This window comes from Mustela erminea, chromosome 1 (assembly GCF_009829155.1).
Source record: "Mustela erminea isolate mMusErm1 chromosome 1, mMusErm1.Pri, whole genome shotgun sequence".
Classification (NCBI taxonomy): Eukaryota; Metazoa; Chordata; class Mammalia; order Carnivora; family Mustelidae; genus Mustela; species Mustela erminea.
Window position 1 is genome coordinate 161,661,859 of NC_045614.1, and position 20,141 is coordinate 161,681,999.

Here is a 20,141-nt window from a genome sequence, read left to right on the forward strand (position 1 = left end):
TCTTAATAATGGATCCAAGGATGGTCATAAATCAGGTAGGATTTATCCCAGTGAAGACAGAACCAGTGACCACTTTAGCTCATAATCCGAGAGCTTAAAGGAAATGAAAGAAGGTTGTTCAGGAAAATCATTTAGAAAAGGAAAGCCTCATTCATGGATTAACAATGAGCACAAAATTAGCAGGTAAATTCCTTAGGCTAACTTCACAAAAAATAATCTTACCTCAAAGTAAACTTCGAAGCTATTCTGCTATAAAGACAGGACATTCTATATTTTTTTAAAAAGATTTTATTTATTTACTTGACAGAGATCACAAGCAGGCAGAGAGAGAGAGAGAGGAAAGCAGGCTCCCTGCCTAGCAGAGAGCCCGATGCGGAACTTGATCCCAGGACCCTGAGATCACGACCTGAGCCAAAGGCAGAGGCTTAACCCACTGAGCCACCCAGGTGCCCAGGACATTCTATATTTTTTATTACAAGATCTGTTACAACTTCAGAAGCAAATAAAGAATAAAAACCACTACAGGACAAATGAAAGGCGAGAGTGAAGAGCTCCTCGGTCAGTACAGGAAGCTCAGTCATCTAGATTTCTCTCATCAACCTCAACCCATGTCCCAGCCTCAGGATACAGCCAGGCCAGTGTAGCCTCTCCTCCTGCAAAGAACTGGCTAAAGGTTTCTACCTTTCCTATCACCAAGATTCCTATTTACTATTTCCTCCAGGGCTGCATGGTTTGAAAGACTTCATCTGCCAAGCTATTTTCGTAAAATGTATAGTATATACACCCATAGCCCAGCAGCAAGGAGCAATGAGCCAAGGACTTGGGAGTCATAAGACATGGATTTGAATCCTGGCTTAATCACATATGACTGAGTGACCTTGAGCAAGTTCTTAGCCTCTATACCCTTCTATTTCCATATCTGTAAGTAGTAAACTGCAAACTCTTTGGGAACAAGGAATCCAAGTCTTTGAACTTCTGGGTCAGGCCTTTTATCAGATTCCTTACATCCAGAAACCACTTACATGTGCTCATTAATTTCCCACCATCCATGGTCACAGCCTTTCGCACTCTTCTTGGTTATTGAATAGTTATGGAATTTCAGTGCTATGCCAAGGGTTGAGAGCGAAGTCTGTGAAAAACAAACATAAGCCAGAAAAATGTTTCAGTTGAAGGACACATTTCAGGCTGATTCCTCATTCAGAGCTCATTCCCTTGACTTGCTGTTCTCGGGGCATTTTATTCTTTGTGCCCTGTGGCTTCTGGTGGGGTAGACCCAGCTCCCCTCCCCCAACACACTGGAATGAGGAGAGCATAATAGAGAGGGTGGCCCGTTCCCAGGGAGCCGCTGTTAGGTCCCAGTTTCAGTGAGCTGGGTGACTTGGGACACATCAGATTGTCCCTAGGTGTCAGTTTCCTCCTTGTAAATGAGCTTGAAAACACTCCTTTGTTAATGAGTGCACACAGTTTCCTCCTTTGCTGACAATAACGACATAGTTTATTTAAAGCACTACTCAGATTATTTAAATAAAGGAGAAATGAATCAGCGTCCTCTTCATATCCAACCTGGGTATTCCTGAAGGCAGCCACTGAGTCACTCCTAGGTCTGCCCAGACAGGATCAAACAAGAAAAGAGGCTGCCTGTACAGCACCTATGTGAGAGCATGTGTGTGCACATGCACACACACACACACACACACAGAGCTGACCTTTTGACAACATTGTATGACATACACATACATTATGTTTGTGATGTCATGATTTTAGGGTTTTTTTTTAAAGATTTTATTTATTTATTTGACAGACAGAGATCACAAGTAGGCAGAGAGGCAGGCAGAGAGAGAGGGGGAAGCAGGCTCCCCGCTGAGCAGAGAGCCCTATGGAGGGGGAGACCCTGAGATCATGACCTAAGCCTAAGGCAGAGGCTTAACCCACTGAGCCACCCAGGCACCCCACAAATTTAGTTTTAATTTTCACTTTGTCCCAGAAATTATTTAGAGAGAGTTTACACACTTCCTGGGAGTGGAATTTTTGTTCACCCGCTCTCAAGCTTTCTAATTCTATACTAATTAGACAAGAGATTATTTATTCATTGCGTGTATGGCTTTTTAATGTTTTTATTTATTAAGGATTTTGATATGATCGGATATGTGAACCCTCCAAGATCATTTGAAAGAAAAGGGTAATGTATGTGTGTGTGGTATACTATCCCTCGTTGCTGTAGTTATTGTCCCCACTACCTCTGTCAGGAACCAACGGAAAGGAACTAAATCCCTCAGTTAAGCATTGTCCATTTCTCTTTGTATTTCCTATAGGTTTTGATTTATGAGTATTAATGGCATGTCCTTTGGTACATAAATAATTATCAGAAAGCTTCACGTGGTTCACCCTCTTTATCATCATAGATCACCTTTCATTTCTCACCCAGTGTTGTTGCCCTAGTGTTGATTTCCACTTTTTTGAGTGCTAAGGTTCTGATCCCAGCTTTCTTTTTGTTTATGCCTGGTATGATATTGCCCATCCTTTTACTTTCAGCTTTAGTAAATCACTTTTTATGCTGCCATCTTTTGTAAATAATATACAATTAAGTTATAATTATAGTTTTAAGTTATTGAATCAATTTGTGATTCAATACTGCTGTCTTTTTGTTTAAGAGATGGATTTTACCCATTGATTTTTTTATTGCTGATATTTGGTTTTTTTAGAGATGTCATCAAATTTGATGTTACAATTTCTTTGTGTGTATGTAATTCTTTCTAACATGGACTTAAATACAGCAGCCCTCTTCTCTCAACCTGTCTTCGAGAGGGAATGAATCAGGTTACTTATGTCTCTCATTTAAACATCACAACAACTCTGTTAGGAAGGTAGTATGAGTCCAATTTTATAGAAGAAATCAAAACTAACCAAAAATAAGTGACATGCCCAACGTTACTCTGCATTTCCCTGAAGGCCACGTGGTGGCCATAGTGTGTCATGACACCTGAAAATGGACAGTGAGGGCTTAAGAGGAACCAGACTTGGTAAAAACCAAGGGTTCCTGAGGGCACAGAGTGACTTTTTTCCCCAGTCTTGTTATCTAACTTTTATTTCACATTTAAAAAAAAAAAAATGCCAAAGGATAGTGAACATCTTGAGTGATCACTGTAATTTTATAGCTTAAGGACATATTCCAATGCAGTTCTCCTTAGGAAGCTTATGTAGGCATTTTCACTGTGTTCCATCATTCCAAAATAAAACAGATTTAAGTGCATCACTGCCCGCCCAATCTACACAGCCCCAATTAAGTTCCTTTGCACACCAGATTCTACTGACATAGATTCGTACACAAATCTACATTTGTGGCCAGATTGGCCAAGACACACTACTGATATTAACCAGCATGACCAGTGGGGTCAGGAGGTTCAGGTCCACAAAGCATTGTGAAGTGTTTTGTTCAACAAATGAACAAAAATGGAAAACCACTACGTACGCTCTTTCCTTCTATGTCCTGTGTTCTCTGTTCCCACTGCCCAACCCGTGCCTTTGCTTTGGGAACTTTTACCAAGTAAGGGGGAGGATTTCTCCTGATCTGGACCTGCTCTGTTGAAATATTTCTCTAGTCAGTGGTAGCAACAGGATGCAGGACAAGTTTTATGCATGTCCCTTCTCAAGCACGAGTGGGTATGTACATACAGCTCAACCCATCTCCAATGGGCACTGGAAACTTCGGTGTTTCATGTTTGCTGGGGAAGCAAGGAAGACCCATTTCCAAAGTGATAATGAGGAGGGGAATCGACATGGCCCACAGTAATCTCGCGTGCACCTAAATTGGTGGGTGCTAACCTGATGGCATCAGTGATAAAACAATCCAAAACCCCACTCTATGTTTCTCTTCTGAGATCGCATCCCAAAATATGTTAGTTGGAAAACAAAAAGAAGGAAGAAAGAGGGAGGTAAATATTCAACTAAGTATCGTTACGAAACATAGGGAAACTGAACATCTTTAGGAACCAGGAAAAGGAAGGGGGATGCGGGATTTGCTCATAGAGAGCAGCTTGATTCCTTTGAATGCTACCTGGGTCACTTTCTATTTGAGTAGCCTCTGGCCAATGGCTTGCCCCAGCTCTATTTCCCCACTTATAAAATGTGACAAGTTTCTCTCCTATATCACAGGCATGCTTTAGGAGCAAATAAAAATGTGTGTGTCTGAAACAAACAGATGACATGCTCTAAGCCTCAGTACTCTTTTACACTTTTTCTTGTTTCACCACACTTCTTCCCCTGCAGTCTGTAAGCTCCAAGAGAGCAAGGACTTTACCCTATGGTTATGCACCTGAAACTGACATTCCATAAACATTTGTTTATTCTTGGGAGAAAAATCACAGGGACTTCAAGTTGGAGTGGGAGTTAATCCTTCTCAGATAAATGAGACCATAAAAACTCAGCTGAAAGGGAGTCTGCAAAAGTGATTGATATTTGGAAATCAGACTAGGCACTAAGAAAGACTAAGGATGATAGAAATCAACTCTTGTGTATAAAAGGTTTTATCATGCCTTGAGCTGATATTTTTTATCACTTAAGTCATTCTTCTCAGTTGTTTGTAATAAGTTCAAAGCTACTTTACAGGTCACCTTTTTTTTTTTTAAGATTTTATTTATTTATTTGACAGAGAGAGACACAGCAAGAGAGGGAACACAAGCAGGGGGACTGGGAGAGAGAGAAGCAAGCTTCCGGTCAGCAGGGAGCCCAATAGCGGCTTGATCCTAGGACTCTGGGATCATGACCTGAGCCGAAGGCAGACGCTTAACGACTGAGCCACCCAGGCGCCCCGACCTACAGGTGATAATTTTTTTAACATAATTTCCATTTGCAGAAATATGCTATCACGCAATTTTAGGTGGCTGTTCAAAGCTATCTGAGAAAAGGACAGCTTTATTTAACATCCACACTGAGGGGGACCAACCTTGACCTCTGGGAAATGGTGTGTCACCAAAGTCTGTCCCCAATATTTCCAGTCTGTCTCCCATCTCCCATTCTCACTCCCTCAGTGGTGTGCTTTTTCGCTTTATAAAGAGTTCTTTTTACTCAGCTTTTCTAACCCTTGACCCCTAGTGAAACAGAATCTGATATTCCTTTTTACATCCTGACTAGAACAATGTTTAGGGATCTTCACATTAGGTCTTATGGATTACCATGGAATCGATGTTTATTTTACCTCAAAGGAACTTCAAACATTTGACAGAACTTCAGGGAAGGGGTCAATCTTGTTCTGGCTGTCATAGAGAAGATACACTTGTTTTTTGGAGAGATAGAAGAGACAGATTTGATGTCTCTCTTTTTCCTTCCCCAACTCATGAGTGACCTGAGGCACTGAGATTCTGCTGCCCTGAGGCATTAAGAACTGGTAGTGGGCAAGAGTCCAGAAGCTTTGAGTTTTAATTATTTTGGAAATGTTTTCAACCTTGATGAAAAAAAAATAATTTAAGGATGTATGCCATCAGGAAATGAAACTAAGTACACATATGAGTATAATAAAATTATTTAAAATATTTAACTCTTAGGGTGCCCAGGTGGCTCGGTTGGTTGAGCGACTGCCTTTGGCTCAGGTCATGATCCTGGAGTCCCAGGATCGAGTCCCGCATCGGGCTCCTTACGCGGCGGGGAGTCTGCTCCTGCTGACCTCTCTCCTCTCATGCTCTGTCTCTCTCTCTCTCAAATAAATAAATAAAATCTTTTTAAAAATAAAATATTTAACTCTTTGTGTACAAACAACACAGGCAGCAAACATGCTCCTGCTTCAGGGCCTTTGCCTCAGCTGTTCCCTTTGGCTGCAACACTGTGATTCTAGGGATGCATAGGGTTAGTTCCCTCATGTCTCTCAGGTTTCTGTGCAAATGCCAGCTTGTCGGTAAGGTTTCCCCTGGCCGTGCTATTTAAGGTAACAAATTCCTCACATCCTAGCCTTCATACTCCAGACTGCCCACTCAGCTCCAGAGCCTCCTTCCCTGGTTTGTTCTTCTCCATAGCACTGTACCACCATGTACCATACTCTACATATATTTGTTCATTTGTCACCTGTCTCCGCCTCTTATATGGTTAAGCCCCATGAGAGCAGAGCTCTCATGCGTGTGAGTCAGATATCATGGATCCCAGTGTCTAGAATACAGCCAGACACATAGTGGGCATTTAATAATAACATGTTGAATTAATGCAAACACTAAACTTCTTGTCACTTACATCTAATTGCTGTGCCTCACAAAAATCATTTTATACATACATGCTGAAAGAGCCTTGCCCTACGTCCCTCCACAGGACACTACAGTTAGAGAAAGAAGAACAGTTATAGACTAAAACTTTAAAGAAAAAAAAAAAAAAAAGAAGGAACTCTGTTAGGGACCAGATAGAGATGTATATATTTTATATAAATTTGCAAAATTTGGTTTGCTTATATAAGTGAAATATATGTTGCCTAATTCAATGTATTCTTTCTTTATTATTATGGTGATGCTGATAGTGAAATAATTAAAAATTAATAAGTGAGCTCTATCATATTAAAATAAAAAACTGTTTGATCCCATAACAGTATCTTTGCATTTTTTAATACAGATGAAAAAAATAACAATTGGAAAAATAAGCCTGTCGGCAAAGAACAGTTAATTTATGGGCAGATAGTTGAAATTACAAGGACCTTTCATGGTCTAGGAAATGTATTTGATTAAGGCTTAAATATTAAAAAATTAACTCACATTCTTTTTGTAGTAAAAATAAAGGTAATTAAAAATAGATTCTAAACACAAGATAACAATATTTTTCTAAAGTAGTGGTAAAACTAGGCTACCTGAAATTTCCAGGTGCACTTGCACTTTGGAGGATAGTAGCTTGGGTAATATGGACTTGAAATTTTCCCTTCAAAGCCAGTGATTTCTTTGATCAATACTGTGTTTTCACACTCTGAAAAAAATATCCAGTAACACACAATGATTTGCAGTTGTGAGATTATGGGAAATGCATTGCATACATTTCTTTAACTACAAAAGCACACTCCTTAATCATCAAACTTATATACTTTTTGAAGCTTAAACCAGTTTTTCCAAAAAGAAACAGCACCCTATAGATATATAGCTAAACTTCTTATTTAAATTCTATATTTCTTTTCAATCACATTTTGACTACAGATCTATAGGATGCTATTACTCTCTGTAAAAACATAGCTCAAATATATTTTTAAAGCTTCTAAGCCTATTTGTTCTCATTAGTGTATATTTGTTGTTGAAGAAAAATACTCAGTTTACATAACATGTTGTTCTGTTTAAATAAAACAATCTAAACATCTATTTTTACTGTAGGGGCATCCTTCTGCTAAAATGTAATTTCCTTTATCTATTTTGTTTGCTATTTTCCCTATCACCTGGAATCATTCCTAGCATATAGTACAAGCTCAATAAATGTTCACAAATTCCACTGCAATACTTCTGAGCTAATCGTATTTTTAATCTTTGGAGTTAGAGATAATTTTCAACTCAACAAAATCTCAAATAGCTTGTTCAATTTGGCTCGATAAGTCAACTTTGTATTTAGTTTTGTAATAATTTGACCAAACAAACCTATCAAAATAAGCCACTGCCTTAAAATGTAGGTGGACTTATGAAGCTCTGACCATCTAACTTAAGCCAGCTCCACTGCCCTCCTCACCCATCTCATTCTGATCCTTTGACCTTGTCAGGGCTCATAAAGATGTTACAAAAAGACTAGACTTTCAGTGAAGGCTCACTTTTGTTTTGTTTTACTTCGCCAACCCAAGTCAAAAAGAGAAGAGGGAAAGGAAGCTAGGTCACTTTTTGCTCACTCTCTGACCTAGGAAAACCTATCAAATCTCTGGGTTTTACTTGCCGTGCACTTTCTAGGATGGCATTCACACGTATTGCTATCAACGAGAATTCACGGAAGACAGCCACTGTAGTGTGCTAGGTCCTGCACCGTTATCACTGAGCCGCGAATGTGCCTTTCTCTGGGGCTGTGACAGGGACTTTTCCAGCAGCTTCTGTCCTTTGCCACCTGGCTTCCTGCCAGACCCTGCCCATAGGGGGCGCTGCAGGAACACTAGAACCCCGGAGGAGGACGAATGGGGCTTCCTGCCGTTCTGTTTCCTCTTCCCGGCACAGTCCCCCGAGCAATCCTCTTTCCTTCCCTTTTCTCCCCTCATTCTTTCCCACTTTCCCCCCCCCACTCTCTCCCGCCCCCCTCCGCGCCGCTACACTTTCTTCCTGTGGCAGAGCTGAACCCTGTTAGCAGTTTTCCCAACTTGCGTTTTATTGCATCTTCCTCAAACATACAGCCCAGGCTGTCTGGCAACCCCTCCTCGAAGGTCTGAGTCCCACGTCCGTGAACACTCGCCCCTGAACTCTGAGACACTGGCCCCAGCTGAGCAGCCCCCCCCCCCCCGCCAGGGGTCTGAGTTTCAGTCCACAGACCCCCTCCACATTATAAATTGTCAGCGTTGTCACCGATTTCCTTTGTGCCCCCTAGAACTACAGGGGGTAGTTGCTTCCTACAAGTATTACACCCAGAACACCTTAGGTTTTCTTTCTGCCTTTTGAGTGACCTAGCTGACACCTCCATGCCAAGTTAACAGTTGTTCACATCAATGTTCGCAGTTTAAATAATACAATCTCTCTCCTCTGAGTGGACCCTGAGTCAAGGTCCCTGACTAATAGGACTGGTTTTACAACACAGCCTCAGGAGAGATAAGACTGGACTATGATAACAGATATTTTTCAAGGTGACTTTTTTTCAATTAAGAAAGACTTACGTTCTTCTGGAATGACCTCGAAAAATGCCCGGATTCCTGATAGACTCCGTATCTGAGGAGACTTAAATGACACCAGCATGAGATTATTTGTGGAGACGAAGGACATTAACGTTCTTGTGGGTTCACAAATTCTGAAACCAGACAACAAAACAAAGTCCATGAGTAATAACAGGTTATTGAGCAGTGAGCCTCCTCCTACCACTAATTCCAGCCATCTCCCCCCGCCATCCACACAGTTCTTGTTAGGCACACTCCACCAGCCAGATCTTCAGCTGCCACAGGGCACGACAGAGGGGAGGTGATAAAGATACAGAAACTTTTGCCGGGTAACTATCAGAGAATCCTCCTGGATGGCTGTCACTGGACCCCCCTTGAGATGTAGCAAGGCATAGGCAACTACTGAAACGGCTACGGTCCTGAGTTCTGGCCTCAGGAAAACTGGGTTCAAAACTCAGCTCCATCACTTAACTGGCTGAAAGAGCCTGAGCAGTCAAGGAACTAATCTTCAAAGATGCCAGCTCCCCGATTATGAAAGGGTGGTAGTACCAAGAGTCTATGCCTCACAGCACTGGGGTGAGGATTAAGTGTGATAATAGCAAAGTATGTCTGGAAGGATGAAAAAAATAATAACTGAGGAATCAGAGCCAGTGACCAACTTGTGTTTCACTGTAACCGTTACATACTGTTGACATCTCTAGTAATGCATATTCATCACCAAAATATACATACGTAGAACACAGTTGCATACATATATAAGCACTATTTAAAATAATAATTCATGTGCCTTTTTAGCACAGTAACAAATACTAAATTTTTAATAAATTATAACTATCATCATTAAATCATTAAGATAATACTTAATGAGCACTCACAAAAAGATGTCTGCTAGTAAGTAAAAAATATTAGGGTATGTATATATATGTGTGTGTGTAATTACATATATATATATAGGAATGAAAATATTTGTGCAAAAACATAACAGACAGTTGTTCTAGGTAATGGGATTGTGAAATATTGATCTTGTTTTTCTCTGTTCACTTTCACAATAAACACAGTCTTATCTTTATAATAAGGGAGAAATTTTAATTGCTTTACTAATGGTGTGCAATCATCAGAAGATTTATTCTCACACGCTAATGAAACAGTAGATTTCATTGCGGTTGCAATAAAAGTAAAATTAAACAGAAGAGTCAGCTAGATTCCAGAAATATTAGCTGACCTTCCTGCTATACTGATTTTGACCCTTGTATGCGGCAAGTAAACAGTGAACTTTGTGTCCCATAGGCTCTGGCTCATCCAGGGGATACTAAATAAGGCATGGGTCAGTTCTTTGATCTCATGAGCGCACACAAAAATTGTTTTAAAAGTCTAAGGGAAACAAGATACGGCCCAAGAGAGACACTGTAAAAAGTCTTTACTCGCCAGAGTACCTATACAAGATGGTGCTCCGGATTGGCAAGAGGGAGTCATAAATGGTCAGGGAGTCAGTGACACAGTTGTCAGCTTCAATCTGGACGGACTCTATTGAGAGACGAATCAGATAGCCCACGATGGCCACCAGCTTGAAGTGACACATCAGCCTCCCTGAGGTTGCAGAAATCTCCACAGGGTAGCGGAGAGACAGATGATCTGCATAGAAGTACTGAGAGCAGCCTTTGTCTGTGGAGACAGCACTTTGTTTTGTTTTAGGAAATTAAAAAAAAAAAAAATTTTTTTAAGATTTTATTTGTCAGAGAGAATAAGAGCAAGCAGGAGGTGCAGCAGGCAGAGGGAGAAGCAGGCTCCCAGCGGAGCAAGGAGTTTGATGTGGGACTCGATCCCAGCAGCCTGGGATTATGACCTGAGTGGAAGGCAGGCGTAGACGTTCAACTGAGTGAGCCCCCCAGGTGTCCCAGGAATTACTTTTCTAGATATCTTTATAAAGAGTAAGGACCAAAGAGTTCATATGGAGGACGTCTGCTGTTTTTGACAGCCTGGAATCTGCTCCACTCTCTTCTGGTAACAGCACCAAGACTTCACTTTGAGAAACTACCCCTACCCTGCTTGTATGGTTTGGTTGGGGTTAAACTCACCTCTATGACCAGAGATGGGCACATGACCCAGACTGGCCAATCAGAGTAAAAGAAGCTGGTTCATGAATGGGCAGGCCAGCCAATCTGAGGCACTAAGTTCAGCCCCAGAACTTCTGAAAAAATTCTGGAAATTTGTGTGGGCTTTTTTTTTTTTTCTACTATTGTTGCTACTGGTAAATTCTAAGCTAGGATCTACTGGTTGCCATTCATGACACTGAGTTAGAAGAATAAACTCGAAGCTTCCACAGGGAAAAGCAAGGATGCAGAGTTCTGATGATATTTTATTTTGCAACCTGGCCCCAAACATGCCTGAAGACAGCACATTCCATGTATGTCCCAGTTATAAGAGCCAATCACGTTTCTTCTGGGCTTAAGCCAGTTCAAGTGTATTTCTGTCATAGGCAACTGAAAGAGCATTACCAAATACCATCATTTGAAAAAGAAAACTACAGCCAAAAAGGATACTGATTTGGAGACAGTGTAAGAGAAACTGCATGTCATACTTTACCAGATCCTATGGTTGAAGAATAATCTGACCGAAGCCCAGCTGCATTGAAAAAACATGGGAAAAAGAGACTGTCAGGTCCAGCATTCCATTTGGTTGGACTTTTGCTTAGTGAAAATTTCTTTCAGTCCAGCAATTCATCATTTCTGGGATTTGCTTTAAAATAATCCAGGGAGGGTAGGGGAAGTTGTCTGTGTATTTCAAGAGCAAGTGGGACGGCCGTGAGTTCATAGTTGTTGAAGCTGAATAAAGGGTATATGAGAGTTCATGGCACTATGCTCTTTACTCTTCTTGATGCTTGAAATTGTCCATAGTGACACATTTTAAATATCTTTAAGGGTAAAAAGCAACCAAAGAAATATAATAATAATTAGTCCTAGATCTGAAATAGTATTCGTGGTACAGACTTTTCCACTAGAGATATTTCATTCATTCATTACTTACCGGCCTCATACTACTACATTACATGCCTGGCATATGGAGATACATATATAAAATTTAATATGATTAATATGATTGTAATAAGATTTTAATTTACATTTTAATGATTTGATATGATTTAAATCAAGAGAGAAAGTGTAGTTTTGGGGTCACACAAAGTATTTTACTGGCAAATCACACTATGAAGTTTGCATTTTGGCAGAGCTACTCAACAAGCCATTGTGGAACACTGGGCAGCACTCTGTAGCACAGTTGTAGTTCTGTCTGGACAAGGGAAAAGACAAGATAAGCTTCAGCAAAATTCTCTCTTTTTCAGGACTTGGAGACTTACTTTGAAGATTCATGAATTAAATATAGGGCAGGGGACGCTTGAAAAATTCAATCTCACATATATTTTGAACCCACTCCTATTGCCCAATCATTGTATATAACATCTAGCAATTTCCTTTATCAACATCCTCAGCTAATCCTGTTTCATTGGGATTGTGGAAAGAATACTTCATTATAATATTGACTGTGTTTAATGGCAGTTTCAGGAGTGCTGCAGGAAGGAATGCATGAAGGAGAATTACCCAACAATCACCATTTAGTACCACAGAGTCCATGTCAACAGCCAGGCCCTGCAAGCTCCCCACAGAGGTTCGGTTTATGATGTTCGTCTGGATGGAGTCCTTCAAAATGGCAGCCACACAGTCCTCACAGAAGATATGGCCCTTGGCATTTGGCATGACAAACACAATCCAAAAGTGGACAAGGAGGCCACCTTTGTTGTTGCCACTATAGGGAAAAAAAAAAAAAAAAGAGGAATGTTCAGGTATATGTCTTAGGAAGTGGACTCTCATAGAAAGCCAGTGACGCAACTGAATGATTCAAGGTAAGTCAGTGAGGACATCCTTCAACTTCCAAAATTTCTTCTTTAAGAAGTCACTGATTCCTATTGTGGGAACTGGGAAGGGAAAGCATCATAGTATGTGTCTTGCTGTGTTGGGTTTTCATCTAGAATCATTCGTGTATAGTTGCATTTCCCTGGAAAATACACTATTTTTATGGATATCAGAGATTCACTTCTATTACAAATAAAACCAACTACAATTTTTGACACTTTACCATGTCCAGACACAGTGCTAAATTCTGCTTTATCCCACTTAATCTTATGGGGAAAGTCCTATTATTGCAGTTTTACAGAAAAGGAAGTCAAGATCAACTACAACTGAAAATCATATGGCTAGTAAGTAGCAAATCCTGGAATCCAGTCCAACTTGGTTTTCAGCCAAACCCTGGAGCAAGAGCTCTAAGTGCACAAATACTGTCATGTTTTATGAAAAACAAACCTTAAGTGTTCTATGGTAAATAATGCAGGAAAGAGAAAGTAAACAATCTGTTCTACTCCCAGACTTCTTAATGTCTTTGGTATGCCAAAGCAAATTGTGAGTCTCAGCAGATACGCAGGAGGTGGGGGGACATGGCACACAGTTTGAGAAATAAGTTTTAATAAAACAAATCAATTAAAAATTCATAAATTTTTAAATTCTATTTATGAATTTAAAATTCATAAAAATTTTGACACAAATTATTTGACCATGAGATCCTTTATTTCCTCAGAAATTCTCCAGTGATCAGCTTTTAGCTGAACATATTTTGAAAAATCCTGCACTGTGTTTTGATTTTACCCCCACCCAATGGTAGCCATGTTTGTGGTCATTGTGGCCAGGAGCATTAATATGGAGGGGCCCAGGACCCCAGCTGTGGGGAAAGGACAGGTTTTAGCAGATGCAGAGAAAAACTCAGCATGACAGCAAGGGAGAGTTGGGCCGCCCCCAGGAAGTTACTGGAGAATGGTCATAGCTGAGCCCTTCCACAGCCTTGAGAGGAATTTACAGAAGTAAACACAGACGTCCCAAAGCAAGGGACATACATTACCTGACATCTGCAACGACAGACTGCTTATAAAATTTAGAGAAGGCAGATGTTGTATAAACCAGGTTTACCTAAAAAAGAAAAAAACGAGGTTTCTGAAGTCTTTCACATTGGCTTCATCTCATGGTACCTAGCATGCTGTGGGTCCAAACAGCTAGCCAGGAGAAAAGCAGGGCTCTGGCTGAAGCCTCAAGAGCTGAGTTACCTACTGTCCCTGGGCTCTCTATGAAGAATAATCAGTTATCTTCATTCATTCACTGCTGTCTTGAAACACCCTAATTAAGCTTAACTTCTGTATTCTGCCTAATCCAAAGGTTAATTACCGGGACGCCTGGGTGGCTCAGTTGGTTAAGCAGCTGCCTTCGGCTCAGGTCATGATCCCAGCGTCCTGGGATCGAGTCCCGCATCGGCTCCTTGCCTGGCAGGGAGCCTGCTTCTCCCTCTGCCTCTGTCTGCCTGTGCTTGCTCTCTCTCTCTCTGATAAATAAATAAAATCTTTAAAAAAAAAAAAAAGGTTAATTATCTCCTCAATTAATAAGTCAAACTCCTTTAAGTACATTTTCAAAGTACTTGACCTAACCTCTTTCTAGCAATGCCGTCTAGAAAATGTATATTCTTAAGGACACATTGCCGTCCGCGCCACTAGGGGGCAGGCGGTGCCTTCCGCCGGGTCCGGGCTCTATCGAGGGAAACACCCAGCCCTTTTACAACGCCGGAGTTGGAGCCAGAAGAGAACTACTTCGGTTTACCTTCTGGGCCCTTCCTTAGCATTTCTAACGCCAGACTGGGTCTCTGCGAAATCTCCGGCTCCTGTGTTCCCCTTCCTACCTAATGGCAAAGTCACCCTCCTAATTGTGAGGCTTAAATTCACTGTGCAGCACGGAACGTGTTATCGAAAACCGCTGAGCGCCCCCCTTTGTGTTTCTTCTTCTTTTTCTTTTTCTTTTTCTCTTTCTCTTTCTCTTTCTCTCTTTTTCTCTTTTCTCTCTCTCTTTCTCTTATTCTCTTTTCCTCCCTTCCTCCCTTCCTTCCCTCCCTCCTTGCTTCAGGATCTTAGGACTAATTCAAGGAATAAGTGATACACAGTAAAGGTGAAAGCTTTAGCCACCTAGTCCGTGTGGGGGTGGCCTTCAGGAAGTAGGAGTCACCTGCCCGCTGTTTTCGCTCGCCCTCCCGCGCACACAGCCTCTCCCCAGTCTACAGGGCAGGGCGCCTGTCCTGGCAGTAGGGGCGCCCCTGTGTAGGGCACCCTCTCCATTACTGCGCAGATACAAACTGGCAGCAGCTTTGTGGTGGGTAATGTATATCAAGAACCGTGAATAGATTATTGTATACACTTTTAGGGGATCAGTTAAGGAGGTAATCACGGATATACACAATCTACGGAGCAGTTTCGTGTAGCATTACCCATAGGAGCAATAGACAGCTTGACTATCCAATAGGAAGGGATTGACTCTGCCGTGTACAACGACGTGGGTGGGACTAGAGGGTCGAGGGTATGACGCTAAGCGAAGCAAGTCAGTCAGAGAACACAAATACCGTATGATTTCACTCCTATGTGGAACTGAAGATACAAAACATGAACATAAGGGAAGGAAAAATAAAATCAGAGAGGAAGGCAAACCGCAAAAGACTCTTAATTGTAGGAAACAAAGTGAGGGTTGCTGGAGAGGAGGGGGTGGGGGGATAGGGTAACTGGGGGGTGAACATTAAGGAGGCATTTGATGTAAGGAGCCCTGGGAATTGTATGAAACTGATGAGTCACTAAATTCTACCCCTGAAACTAATAATACCCTATATGTTAACCAAATTGAATTTAAATTAAAAAAAAAATATTTAAAGGGATTGGCTAACTTTGTAGCTATTAAAACTTACATTTTTTAGAGAATGTACTTGCATAGAAACATGTAACCTAATGTTAAGAGGAAAAATTCAGATTATAAATCTGAACATCTACTAATATTCCAATATTGTGCTGTCCTATATGTCTCTGTGGCCCAGAATAAAAAGGGCTCTATCTTTGCAGATGATGTTAAAGAAAATTTTATTGTTCCTTTTTGTAATTTTCTGAATTTTATAATTTTTTATGGTTAAATACATATTAGATCTATAAAAAGAGTTTTTATTTTGGGTTTTTTTTTTTTTTAAGTAAAGAGATTCCAGTGTATTGGGGTTGATATAAATGTGTACAGCTCCTAGAATTAAGCAGTATGATTATAACTTTAGTTCTGGAAGGCATTTTAAAGATCAACTGATCCAATTCCTTTATTTTACAGATGAGAAAAACTGGAGCTCAGAGAGCTCTTCTTTCACTTTCAGCAATAAATAAAATACATGAGTAAACAAATTAAATTAAATTAATTAGCAATTCTATCAAATAAGCAATTACAGCCAAGATGAGCTAAATTCCACTTTCCCTCTGACTACTTCCTTGATCTTCCCTGCTCACCTGGGAGCACGGTCACCTTGTGACCCCTCCACCCCAAACCCTCACCCCCTGACCCCACTCTCCCCAGCTTCCCACACAACCCTCCCTCCCTCCACCCCCCCAACACCCTCCATCATCTCACCACTTGCTGCACAGTCTGTGCCACTGACAGAAATTCCCTGGACTCTTTCTGTCGGTATTCAGGAAGAAACTCAATGTTGGTGATGCGAAACATCCCAACAAAGTAAAAAGCATCTCTGCTTTCTGTCTTACCTGTAAGACAGGAGAGAAAGCGGGTAAGGGACTCTTCCCTCTGTGTGGCAGTGACGCACTGTCTGATATATGTCAGCATCAAGCTCCTCAAATGTTTGTGTCATTTATTTACTTATTTTAAAGATTACATTTAGGTATTTGTCAGAGAGAGTGGGCAAGCACAAGCAGGTGAAGCTGTAGACAGACAGAGAAGCAGGCTCCGCGCTGAGCAAGGAGCCCGATGTGAGACTCGATCCCAGGACCCTGGGATCATGACCTGAGCTGAAGGCAGCTGCTTAACCCACTGAGCCACCCAGGCATCCCTGTTCAAATGGTTTTATTGGACAGCTACATATGTTCCTGGCTCATAGCCTGGGAAGGCTCTAAATGAAGTTAATAACAACACTTCCATTATCAGTAGATCACCATGTCTCTTAGGATAGTCTGTTCTCTCTACTGACTCCTGGTAAATACTTCTGAGCAAGACTAAAAGGTAAAAGATAGAACTTGTTGACTTTATACACATGCTAGAGTCACTAAGGGACCAAAAAGAGCATATGCAGTTTCCATGGATCCTGAGTCTGAAGACAGTAAGGAGGTAAGAAATGTCTACTCTGAGGTCAAGTGAGCATAGTGGGGGAGAAGGGAAAGACCCTCCGGCTGATGGTCACTGAGCTCCTGGGGGCTCGTCCTTATCTGACCTGTGAGGTTGATACGCAGGATGCTGGGCGAGTCTTCAGCTCTGTGCAATACATGGAGAATTCATTCTTCCTCTGAGCCACAAAGCCTGGTTCTCGGCCCAGTGTCAGGTCACTCGTGTTTAAATACTCTGCCCGGTGAGGACCATGGGATTTGGTGTCAGGTCTGCCTAAAAACCACTGATGACATGACACGAGCAAGAACACTGCTGTGTCTGACTTGCCTTAAAGCACCTGACTATAGCTTGGGGAACTGTTGCGGGGGCGGGGGGACGGGATTCGGGGCTCTTCTTTCTGCCCTTTGTTTTTGTTACCACAGTTCTTACTCCTCGGCGGTACCCTTCGCCTGGCTCCCGCGGCCGTGGTACATTTCTCCCCTTTGATGTATGTCCAACTATATGCATAACTTCTGTCTGTATGTCTGTCCTTTAAGAGTAACAGTAACTTCTTTTTGTCCCTCAGCGTCTTTCGTAGCTCTGAAGCTCAATAAATGTTTGAGGGAAGAAAGAGAGAGAAGAGTGGTAGAGGAAGAAAGGGAGAAATTTTCTCTGCTAGAGTAAGGCCCAACATTGAATTAGGCTGAATTAGGAAGAAGGGGCACCTAGGGGAGTGACAGGAAGCCACCCCCTTGTGTGAACCACCCAGGGTCACAGTAGCCCCATGTGGGGAGTGAGGCTGTGTAGGTGTGGGGGAGGGGCACATTGGCAGAAGGCCTGAGCTGATGGGCTAGATTTGTCTGTTCAAGCTACGTGACCTTGGATGGATCCCCTTGACTCACTACCCTCCCAAATAAAACAATGTTTGTTTTCATTTCTGATTTTCAAGGAACTGCTTCTTAGATTTTTGTTGTCGTTGTTACAGACTCTAAAATTTGAGTGAAAGCCATGCCTTCTATCTAGAAGCTCACACAGTCTTCCTGCATCAGTAAATACTCAAGGGTCCGGATAACAACAACACAAGTGAGATCCATTTACCCTCGAACTAGATTACATTTACCCAGCTCTTCAGCTCAGCCCAACGTACAATAATCTGCATGGTCACAATATTGTTGTTTGTTGAACAGTTCTCGGTTGTTCATACCTTTTGCTTATACTGCTCCGTCTTCCTGAAACGTCCTTCTCTGATTTTTCACACAGACAACAGACTGCTTCTACACAGTGATGTCCCAAATCTTTACAGAAAGATGCTAAGGCCATTCAAATTTATCAGTGGAGGGACGGCAGAGAACCGATGGGAAATAAGTTGGTTTGTTCTGGGTTGGGATTGTGTTTTGTGTTTCTTTTAATTGCCTGTTTACTTGACTTCCTTCCCTAGTCTTCAAGCTCCTTCAAGATACAGATTCTGTCTGCTCTCCAGCTCTGCGTCCATGCCGATCACAGGACGCAGCTCACAGTGGGCATATCAAGATATGAAAGAAATAAATTTTGAACCACCAGTTCATGAAGCCTTCCCTGGACCCTATTCCTGGGCAGATTAGATGCCTCTCTTCTGTGATTACAAAGTAATTGCTTCAGCAAAAAAAATAAGATTTTTTAAAAAATTAAAAATCAACTTGCATCCCCTCTCCAGCACTGAACTGAGTTTTCTGAAAATGGAAAACACGTCTGTGAGCTTTCTGAAGGTAGGAGATATATCTTGGTATGTCTGATGTCTTACATTGTGCCTTGCAAATTTTAAGTAATCTGTGTGTATGTGTGTGTATATATACATACATATGTATATATAAACATATATATATGTATATATATATATATATATCCTGAACTGTTTAATACAATATTCATTCATCCTTTGCCTATAAATCCTGCCTCACAACCAATTTTTAATATCCTTGAGAGTACATGTATCTTGTATCAAACATATAAACATGTACGGGTTGGAAGTTGAGCATCAGCCACCAAATGCTATAGGTACTGAGTGGCATGGGTAAGTACTCTTTAAGAAGAAGCTTAGTCAGAACTCCTGTCCAAGGGGCACCTGAGTCTCTCAGTGGGTTAAAGCCTCTGCCTTCGGCTCAGGTCATGATCTCAGGGTCCTGGAATCGAGCCCCACATCCAGCTCTCTGCTCAGCAGGGAACCTGCTTCCCCCTCTCTCTCTGCGTGCCTCTCTGCCTACTTGTGATCTCTGTCTGTCAAATAAATAAATAAAATTTAAAAAAAAAAAGAACTCCTGTCCAAAAGGATCAATCAGATAGACCAAAGCATAACCAATCAGCTTGACAAAAGCATAAACACGGCGGAGAGAAAGATGCATGAGTAAAAGGAAGCTCGGGAGCTGGAAATGTGAGGTTGCCTAGAAACCAGAAGTGGGTGGGATGAGGAAATGAAACAACTGAGAATCCCATTCACTTCTTAAAGCTAAAAATGCAGTACATTTCTGAACTTACCCAAAGCTCCTGAGCGCCTCCGCAGCTCTTGTCGTCCTATCCCCCATCCCTGCTCCTCCTGCCCTCCCGTGGCAAGAAAGCAGTGGTGGTAAAAGAAGGAATGGCAAGGACAATTCTGCTCTCTTCCTTCCTAAATCCTCCACAGTCTGGGGAGTGGCTACCAGTCAGGGAACTTGGCAAATTCTCTCAGACATACCCCAGGCAGCTGGGGCACGCAGTGCCGATGCTGATACCACAGGACAAAGCCTAGCCCCAGAAGAACACAGATTTTCACTCACTGATGTAGAGCCACAGAAGTGTCCAGGCTATGACTGCGAGGATGAAGAGAAATACGGTGAAGACAATGATTTTGTTTTGGACATTCCAGAAGGGAGCTTTCTTCTTGGATGGCTTCTTGGGTTTGGCTTTGCTGATGGGTTTTCGAGGTGCTCGTCTACCTGGCAGCTTCCCGTGGGCACTGACCACCTGAACTGAGATATTGGATATCTAAAAAAAAAAAGGAGAGAGAGAGAGAGAGAGAGAATAAAAAAAGAGAGAAGATAAGAAAGAAAAGAAAGGAAAGAAAGAAAAGGAAAGGAAAGAAAGGGCGAGAAGAGAAGAGAAAAAAGACAGTCTAGAACTCATGTGGACTGGAGTCACCCAGTCAGGAGAAT

General features: G+C 41.7%; 1 protein-coding gene across 1 annotated transcript in view; it reads right to left on the reverse strand.

Annotated features, from left to right (window-relative positions):
* TMPRSS7 (transmembrane serine protease 7) overlaps nt 1-19,527 on the reverse strand; it is a 33,988-nt gene extending 14,461 nt beyond the window's left edge. The window contains exons 1-9 of the mRNA XM_032349281.1: nt 19,489-19,527; nt 16,294-16,424; nt 13,727-13,794; nt 12,390-12,583; nt 11,369-11,407; nt 10,219-10,447; nt 8,789-8,919; nt 6,818-6,930; nt 1,023-1,129 (exon numbers count right to left, since the gene is read on the reverse strand). Coding sequence (XP_032205172.1) covers nt 1,023-1,129; nt 6,818-6,930; nt 8,789-8,919; nt 10,219-10,447; nt 11,369-11,407; nt 12,390-12,583; nt 13,727-13,794; nt 16,294-16,386 — 974 coding nt within the window. The 5' untranslated portion in view covers nt 16,387-16,424; nt 19,489-19,527. The remainder of the gene's footprint in view (nt 1-1,022; nt 1,130-6,817; nt 6,931-8,788; nt 8,920-10,218; nt 10,448-11,368; nt 11,408-12,389; nt 12,584-13,726; nt 13,795-16,293; nt 16,425-19,488) is intronic.
* Nucleotides 19,528-20,141: the final 614 nt, after the last annotated feature.